General features: G+C 41.4%; 1 protein-coding gene across 1 annotated transcript in view; it reads right to left on the minus strand.

Annotated features, from left to right (window-relative positions):
* Positions 1-8119, minus strand: part of LOC142109168 (dihydroxyacetone phosphate acyltransferase-like) — a 77825-nt gene extending 69706 nt beyond the window's left edge. The window contains exons 1-2 of the mRNA XM_075193246.1: positions 7870-8119; positions 502-693 (exon numbers count right to left, since the gene is read on the minus strand). Of these exons, the coding sequence (XP_075049347.1) occupies positions 502-693; positions 7870-7902 (225 nt within the window). The 5' untranslated portion in view covers positions 7903-8119. The remainder of the gene's footprint in view (positions 1-501; positions 694-7869) is intronic.
* Between the last annotated feature and the right edge of the window lie 1534 nt (positions 8120-9653).

A 9653-nucleotide genomic window follows, 5' to 3' on the forward strand; every position in this document is an offset into this window, starting at 1 on the left:
ATTTGCGTTCAGCATGTTGGTCCCATCGGAGATCTGCAGCGTTGGTTTTCAGGTGAGTTTATTTATATTGAAATTAGTTTTTTCTAAATTCAGTCTTTATTTGTAGGTCTCCTCGGTGTTGGAATTGTGGTAATTGTTTTAACGATTACCACCGTTGACGATAAAGGGCTGTGAAAATTCTCTGACAATTACTTTTATCCACTAATACAACATAGCAAAACAGCCTTAATTATTTGCATATACAAATAAAATATAATAGGAGACATTTATGAAGACTGTTCCTCAGGTAACGGAGCAGAAAATGTGGTGTTGCCCTTAACAACCAAATAGATTCTGTCAATTTTTGTTCAGTTTAGAAAATGAAAATATAAACCATTGCTTGGTTGCGGTAGGTCAGGTTATTCTGGGTAACCTGTTAGTTTCCATCAATGTCCACCAATGTATACTCAATATATTGAATAAGAATTATTGATTTTAGCAAATCAGTTTAAAGTCACCCACCTGTTTCATGACATATTGTAGACTATCAGAATCCATGACAATGGATTTAATGCCACTTGGCTTACATGGAGTAATATTCTTATAAATGACTGGTGTAAAACTTTTAAAGGCATATTGCAGATCACTGGACTGACGTTGCTCTTCTAAAACATCTTCAAACACCTTTCTTATGTTGTCTTTTATCTCGTTCAGCTGTAAGAAGCATGATATACTATGTTTAATTTGTTCCTAAAACCCTAAACAATAATATAACAAATACAGTGAAGCTTGGTAAAACCAGTATAATCTGCAAATTATAAAACGTTTTGTTGCAGAAGCTGATTATTATTATTACTATTATTCTCATTTATTTATAAAGCTCAAAAAAAAATCTACATTGCCATACAGTGGGTCTAGTACAGAACCAACATACAAAGTACTGGACAATCAAGAAGCATAATAATATACATAAGGTGTAATAGGCAGGGTATATAACAACTGTTGTAAAGAGCATTTAGGATGCAAGATAAAATGATGTACAGTAAGATGAGGTGGAAGCAGACAGAAGAGGAAGATGGAGGGCCCTGCTTACAGAAGTGAACTATCTAATGGGAAAAGGTGAGGCTGAAACGATAGGGTGATTGACATAGACATCTCGTAAACCTAGAGGACTCCCACATGTTGGAAACCTTTCTGTAGAGATCTCTTTGCCATGTTTGCTTTCAAATTGGTTAGTTTTACCCATGGCACCAACACTTATAATAAGCAATTTCAAATCAATCAATGATTGGTTGATCCACTCCACTGGCCAGGATCCACAGTCCCTAAATGGTTGGGCACAACCTCAATCTATCAATCAGAGCTGAGTTAATGACTGACACCTTTAGTGAAAACTATTTGTTAGGTATATACTGGCAGGAAGAATGAGTGTGTGTACTGTCATGGCCAAAAGTTTTGAGAATTAAAGAAATATTGGTTTTCACAAAGTTTGCTGCTTCAGTGTTATTAGACCTTTTTGTCAGATGTTGCTAAGGTATACTGAAGAAAAATTCTAAGCATTTTATAAGCGTCAAAGGCTTTTATTGACAATTACATTAGGTCTGTGCAAAGAGTCAATATTTGCAGTGTTGACCCTTCTTTTTGAAAACCTCTGCAATTCACCCTGGCATACTGTCAATCAACTTCTGGCCACAAACTGACTGATGGCTGCCCATTCTTGCCTAATCAATGCTTGGAGTTTGTCAGAATTTGTGGATTTTTGTTTGTCCACCGGCCTCTCGAGGATTCACCACAAGTTCTCAATTGGATTAAGGTCTGGGGCGTTTCCTGGACATGGACCCAAAATTTCGATGTTTTGATCCCTAAGCCACTTAGTTATCACTTTTGCCTTATGGAAAGGTGTCCATCATGCTGGAAAAGGCATTGTTCATCACCAAACTGTTCTTGGATGGTTGGGAAAAGTTGCTCTTGGAGGAAGTTTTGGTACCATTTGTCACTCACTGGACTGTGAGTGCCATTTCCCGTGTGTTCAGGAACCGTGGCCGTCCGCCATCCTGAGGGTCTGCGCATGTGCAGCCCTTATCAAACCTTCAGTACCTGTTGCTTTTAATTGATTGGATGATCAGGCAACCCTCCCTATTTAAACCACCTGTGATCATTACCTGGTTGCCTGATCTTGGAGTCTCATTCCCCATGAGCCTCTGAAGGTGTTCCTGTGTTCCTCGTGTATTCAGCTCCTGCTGATTCCTATTTACTGCTATTGTGGTTTCCAGACCACTTCAACTCTCCTGTGTTCATCGTGCCTGCACTCAGCTGATTCCTATCTGCTATTACTACCGCTGATTCCTATCCGCTGCCTCCGTTACTACTACAGAGTTCCTGTTCGTCTCAACTCTCATGGGTTTATCGTGTCAGCTCTCCGCTGCCTCCGTTACTACTACAGAGTTCCTGATCGTCTCAACGCTCCTGTGTTTATCGTGTCAGCTCTCCGCTGCCTCCGTTACTACTACAGGGTTCCAGACCGCCTCTACTCTCCCATGTTCAGCGTGCCTTCTCTCCGCTGCCTCCACCACTACTACTGGATACCAGACAGCCTCAACTCTCCCGTGTTCTTCATGTTTCCAGTTCCACTTACTACTGCTTCCTGAGTATTGCTTCGTTGATTCTGGATTACCTGCCGTGCGCTGCACCAACCTGATTACCGCTTCCACCCTCCAGTGGTCTCTCCTCCTGCCGGCCTTCAGCCGTTCGGCACTTATACCAGTGCTGTGGCCTGTCAGTTTTTCAGCAAGTCTGTATTTCCTACATGTTGCTATTGTAGCGTTCAGCATTTTATTGTCGCTGTAACTTGTCGGCTTTCTGCTCATCATAATGATGACTACCACCGATCAGAGATGGGCAAACAGTTGATAGTGGCCAGTTCTTTGGTCAATCGCTGACAGACTGCTAAAGTCCAAACAACTGGCCACTAGACACTCTGCTCCTGTGGGCAGTTTTTTTTTACATTTCATTGGTTAGCTGACCTAACAATATTACATTATATGCTATAGAGAATTGTAAAACATTTTATGCATTTAGAGTAGATCACTGAGTACAAATCCATAGATCGCTGTATTATAGTGTTCTGCAGACGTAAAGAAGAAAGTTTCAGATATCTACATGTAAAAAGCCAAGAGATTTTTCACAGGTCACTTAGCAGCCCTGCTGCTGTAAGATAAAAACAAACAAAAAGTCTGTAAACCAATTACAGAATAAAAGGTGATAAGAATAATAACACATTTATATGTTATGGGAAAAACTCCTGTTCGTTTCAACTCTCCTGTGTTCATCGTGCCTGCACTCAGCTGATTCCTATCCGCTGCCTCCGTTACTACTACAGAGTTCCTGTTCGTCTCAACTCTCATGGGTTTATCGTGTCAGCTCTCCGCTGCCTCCGTTACTACTACAGAGTTCCTGATCGTCTCAACGCTCCTGTGTTTATCGTGTCAGCTCTCCGCTGCCTCCGTTACTACTACAGGGTTCCAGACCGCCTCTACTCTCCCATGTTCAGCGTGCCTTCTCTCCGCTGCCTCCACCACTACTACTGGATACCAGACAGCCTCAACTCTCCCGTGTTCTTCATGTTTCCAGTTCCACTTACTACTGCTTCCTGAGTATTGCTTCGTTGATTCTGGATTACCTGCCGTGCGCTGCACCAACCTGATTACCGCTTCCACCCTCCAGTGGTCTCTCCTCCTGCCGGCCTTCAGCCGTTCGGCACTTATACCAGTGCTGTGGCCTGTCAGTTTTTCAGCAAGTCTGTATTTCCTACATGTTGCTATTGTAGCGTTCAGCATTTTATTGTCGCTGTAACTTGTCGGCTTTCTGCTCATCATAATGATGACTACCACCGATCAGAGATGGGCAAACAGTTGATAGTGGCCAGTTCTTTGGTCAATCGCTGACAGACTGCTAAAGTCCAAACAACTGGCCACTAGACACTCTGCTCCTGTGGGCAGTTTTTTTTTACATTTCATTGGTTAGCTGACCTAACAATATTACATTATATGCTATAGAGAATTGTAAAACATTTTATGCATTTAGAGTAGATCACTGAGTACAAATCCATAGATCGCTGTATTATAGTGTTCTGCAGACGTAAAGAAGAAAGTTTCAGATATCTACATGTAAAAAGCCAAGAGATTTTTCACAGGTCACTTAGCAGCCCTGCTGCTGTAAGATAAAAACAAACAAAAAGTCTGTAAACCAATTACAGAATAAAAGGTGATAAGAATAATAACACATTTATATGTTATGGGAAAAACTCCTGTTCGTTTCAACTCTCCTGTGTTCATCGTGCCTGCACTCAGCTGATTCCTATCCGCTGCCTCCGTTACTACTACAGAGTTCCTGTTCGTCTCAACTCTCATGGGTTTATCGTGTCAGCTCTCCGCTGCCTCCGTTACTACTACAGAGTTCCTGATCGTCTCAACGCTCCTGTGTTTATCGTGTCAGCTCTCCGCTGCCTCCGTTACTACTACAGGGTTCCAGACCGCCTCTACTCTCCCATGTTCAGCGTGCCTTCTCTCCGCTGCCTCCACCACTACTACTGGATACCAGACAGCCTCAACTCTCCCGTGTTCTTCATGTTTCCAGTTCCACTTACTACTGCTTCCTGAGTATTGCTTCGTTGATTCTGGATTACCTGCCGTGCGCTGCACCAACCTGATTACCGCTTCCACCCTCCAGTGGTCTCTCCTCCTGCCGGCCTTCAGCCGTTCAGGCATCCCTGCACGTCTCTCTGACACCCTGCTCTCCTGAACCGCGGTATGCATACTTTCCATTGACTTTGCTTTTGTATTGCATATCCATCTGGACTGAGTTGTGTTCTCCTCCGGAGCCTCCTATCCACTGAAGCTATTGTTACCATTGACTTTGTTTCCTATTGCCTGGATAGCTATTGTGACTTTGTATACTTCAAGCAGTGCTTGTCAGGTATCGTTGTATTGTGGATATCATCGTGGGATCAAGTTCTGTGTGCCCCGTGTATACTCTGCTTTACATTCATCTCCTCGTGCCCCTCCTCACATATATATAGCAGTGGTACAACTTGCTGACGCAGACCACTGACTCCTGTTCCCTGTGACACCAGTTTCAAGTATCCTCTCACATAAGCAGTGGTACAACTTGCTATACGCAGACCACTGACTTCCCCGTTACCTACCTGCACCTGGAATCCATTCCTTCACTATAGACAGCTGTACAACTTGCTATACGCAGAATGCTGACTCTCACTACCTTCTCTCTTCTCCTGGACATTCCTCCTCACTATAGCAGTGGTACAACTTGTTATACGCAGACCACTGACTTTCCTCACGTTTCCTTGTCCATCTGGTTCCTCGTGTACATTCATCTACTCATTACCAGTTGCTGCTAGTCATAGACTTTCCTCGAGCATTCTCTCACCATCTGCTGTTTCTCCTGTTCCGTTGTCACCCTGCTACCAGAGAACCATAGTACCAACTATATTACTCTGGTAAGTCCATCATCTGGTGATATCCTGGGCAAAGACTCCTAGTGCCCGTGACACCATTCTTTAGTCATGGATGGAGGAGGTGTTCATAAACCAAGCTGAGTAATCCGTGCAAAAAATCATTGAAATCAGAAGTCAGAGTCAGAAACCAGTACCAGCATAGATGAAGAGGCAGGAATAAGAAGCTAAAGGTCACTGTAAAGCAAAGCCAGGCGTCAGGGGCCAGAAGTCACTACAATGCAGAGCCAGGGATGAGGAGCCAGAGTTCACCGTGAAAAAGAGCCAGGAGTCAGGAGCCAGATGTCACTGTAATGTAAAGCAAGGAATCAGGAGTCAATGATCGCCGTATAGCAAAGCCAGGGATCAAGAGCCAGAAGACACCATATTGCAGAGCCAGGGGTCATGAAGACTGGAGCCATAAGTTATGGCAATGCAGAGCCAGAGAAGATTTCGGCAGAGACAGATTAAAAAAGTAAACCAAACACAAATGTTAAATATACAGATTTTAACAGGTGTCAATCTCTTACTAACTCTTTCCTTAGATCCATATAGTTGCATAGAAGTCACAGTGGGGCCTATCAATCAAAGGGACAAAAGCTGTTCCAGGCCCTATAGGGCTTCCTCCCCCCTTCCTATCTATCGATCAGTTAAAACCACGGGAAATATTTTAAAACAATAATTTTAAAGAATATATTTTTAATGTATTGTTATAGCAACAGAAAACATATACACTCCCAGGCGCAAAGATAAATTAGTACAGTGCATAAGACATTAAAATCAATATATTTAATCAAACTGCCCACATGGGGCTAAAATATCCAGGTCCAGACCTAAGGATATCTAATGTATATAATACATAAATTCATACAGTAAATACTACCATTGGTATAGTCCAAAATAAATATCTGCAAGGGAAAAATATATGTAAATATACATGGAATTGATGATGGCTAAACATAAAGAAAGTCCAGAAAAAAATAGAGACCAAGGAACAGGCAGTTCCAAAAAAGAGAGAGCCGATGTCTTAATAAAACAATGTCCCAAACAATAAAGTGTGTAATCCTAAAAATGGCTTTGACTCATGGTTTAGAAGAGATCATATGTCATTAGATGAACAGAGGCATCAGTAAATATTTAGACAAGTAGCTATCAAATTGTAAAGCTCTACACAATTTGCTCTCGCATGTTTAAGATAATAGACAAAGGGGGCCTGCACTCACATGAAAAACTTCAAAGACTAGTATTATGCACTTCTCGATGGGCAGAGCAGTCATCATTAGCCAAGAGCAGAGCCTTCAACTGCCTTGTTTTACTTAAGTGGTTGTTTATGCTACAATTACGATAGATGTGGACCGTAATGCTGCCCTTGTGAATCAAACAATGGATCTTGTAGGGTAGGGTGCAGTGTATTGGGTGTGTAAGGACAAGAAATGTTCTCCTGTCGGCACTTATACCAGTGCTGTGGCCTGTCAGTTTTTCAGCAAGTCTGTATTTCCTACATGTTGCTATTGTAGCGTTCAGCATTTTATTGTCGCTGTAACTTGTCGGCTTTCTGCTCATCATAATGATGACTACCACCGATCAGAGATGGGCAAACAGTTGATAGTGGCCAGTTCTTTGGTCAATCGCTGACAGACTGCTAAAGTCCAAACAACTGGCCACTAGACACTCTGCTCCTGTGGGCAGTTTTTTTTTACATTTCATTGGTTAGCTGACCTAACAATATTACATTATATGCTATAGAGAATTGTAAAACATTTTATGCATTTAGAGTAGATCACTGAGTACAAATCCATAGATCGCTGTATTATAGTGTTGTGCAGACGTAAAGAAGAAAGTTTCAGATATCTACATGTAAAAAGCCAAGAGATTTTTCACAGGTCACTTAGCAGCCCTGCTGCTGTAAGATAAAAACAAACAAAAAGTCTGTAAACCAATTACAGAATAAAAGGTGATAAGAATAATAACACATTTATATGTTATGGGAAAAACTGTGACTGATCTATATTGAAATAAAATTCATAGCAGTTTACACAGAGCATGATTATGATATTGTATTTGATGTGCACTCTTGTCACCCATCTCATAGTCCACCCTCTAATCTCAATGTCAACATACAACAAGCTACTGTTTCACAAGCTATGCAAACAACAGGATTTGTTGTTGTGCAGTACGAAAATGTTGATCTAAAATTACATGTTCATTCTCTATGTGTGAATTGCAGCCTAAGCCAACTACATTTGACTAAGACTTTTCTGAGTGCTGGAAATGTGCTTTACGGTTAAATACATTTAGTAAGTGCAAAACATTTTGTGTAGGGCTAGCAGTTTCATTGTGATCTGATTGAATGAGAAGTTTCAATGGAGTTCTCAACTTACTGAAAAGAAAGTCCCGATCATTGGTCTCGCCATCTCTGTGAATAATTTGTGTCCCAAATTCGATAACTTCTATTGCTAGTTGCTACTTGTCATCACCAGGGATAAGGCTGCATTTACGCCCAAAGGTTGTTATAAGGAGAACAAGGAATGGTAAACGATCGCTACAAAAGACAACACTGAAAACTGTCTAATGATCATAATCAGCACTCCGGTCAGAGTCTATGGAAGCCGTGCAAAGTCCCAATGAGGCAGCTACTTGCTGGCTATAAGATAAATAAATTTGGGAGGAAGGGGCGTTAATTGCAAGGCAGAAATAATTGTCATGTCACTATGGCAGAAGTACAAGATAAGTACTTAAGGTCTGATTCATTAAGGAAAGGAAAGGAAGGCAATAAAAAAGAGTAACTTTGCACATTGGAGGGGGATGTAAATTTAAAATGTGATGACAGATTTATAGTTGGGATAGGGCATGTCCTAGATGAACTTTAAATTTCAGTGTAAAAATAAAGCTATCAAGTATTTGTGTGCTACGTGAAAAAGCAGCCAGTATTTAACTTATGTGCAAAATAATAAACTAATTTGCACCCTTTGATTTGTTACATGGTATGTCCAGGAGAAAACTTAATCCTTGTTTTACTTTCCTAAATGAATCAGGCCCTAAGGTGTCTATTGCTCAGTGATGAAAAATAATTTTTCTCCAGTTTTTAACAGACTTCTCTTCCTGGGACAGTGGCAGCATAATCTGCCTGTCCATGTGATGCATTTTCCTTGCATGCCTGCAGAACAATGCAGTCTGTAAACCATCAGATGGGAATCGATCATTGTAGGAGGCAGAGGAAGAGGGAGATATGGCTAAGTGATTGACTTCAGAGAACAAGTAGATATGACACAAAGAAGAGGGTCAGGGGAAGCATCTAATCCACAAGATATTTAACCCCTTCAACCTTTGCTTTTTATTTTAAGCAAAGATTTCTCTACTTAAGATACTGAACCATACAGTGCAAGGGTTAACACTGACCAAAGGAAGGAGGAGAGGACGCAGTATGAATGAGGAAGAGGTAAGTTGTTTTCCTCCTATGGTGCTGAAAAGTATACAGGGGCGGATTGGGAACTTAAAGTGGCCCTGGAAAAATGTCTGAAAGTGGCCACATGTGGGCGGGCCAAATAAATGGTAGGCGGGGCCAAGTATGTGTGTTTACCCACTGTGTCTGTCCCTGTATGTGTGTGCGCTCACTGGGCCTGAGTCACTAAGGAGAGCAAAGCATAAAAAAGGAGTATAATTTACACCTGGGCAAAACCATGTTGCATTGGAGGGGAGGTAAATTTAATTAAAATGTGGGGACAGATTTATAGTTGAGGAGGGCATGTCCTAGATCAACATTAAATTTTAGTGTAATAATAAACATATTAAATTTATGTGTGTTAGATGAAAAAACAGCCAGTATTTCACTTATTTGCAAAATAATAAACTAATTTGCACCCCTTGCATTGAAACATGGTTTGTCCCAGAGAACATTTGCTCCTTTTTTGCCTTAATGACTCAGGCCCACTGTGTCTGTGTGCCCACTGTATGTACCAGAGTATGTGTGTCCTGTTCTTGTCACTTCCTTACCTGTGGCTGCTGGTATCTTTAGCTCAGCTGCTGCTTATCTGGATCCTGGAATGTTGAGAGTCCTATCTGGAAAAAAAATGGGTACATGAAATTAAGAAAACTCCAACGAGCACTGGCATTAAATCAATTGCACACACGTTTAATAATTGGGCCTGTATCCAGCCCCATTAAA

The sequence above is a fragment of the Mixophyes fleayi genome, chromosome 12, assembly GCF_038048845.1.
Source record: "Mixophyes fleayi isolate aMixFle1 chromosome 12, aMixFle1.hap1, whole genome shotgun sequence".
In the NCBI taxonomy this organism is placed as follows: domain Eukaryota; kingdom Metazoa; phylum Chordata; class Amphibia; order Anura; family Limnodynastidae; genus Mixophyes; species Mixophyes fleayi.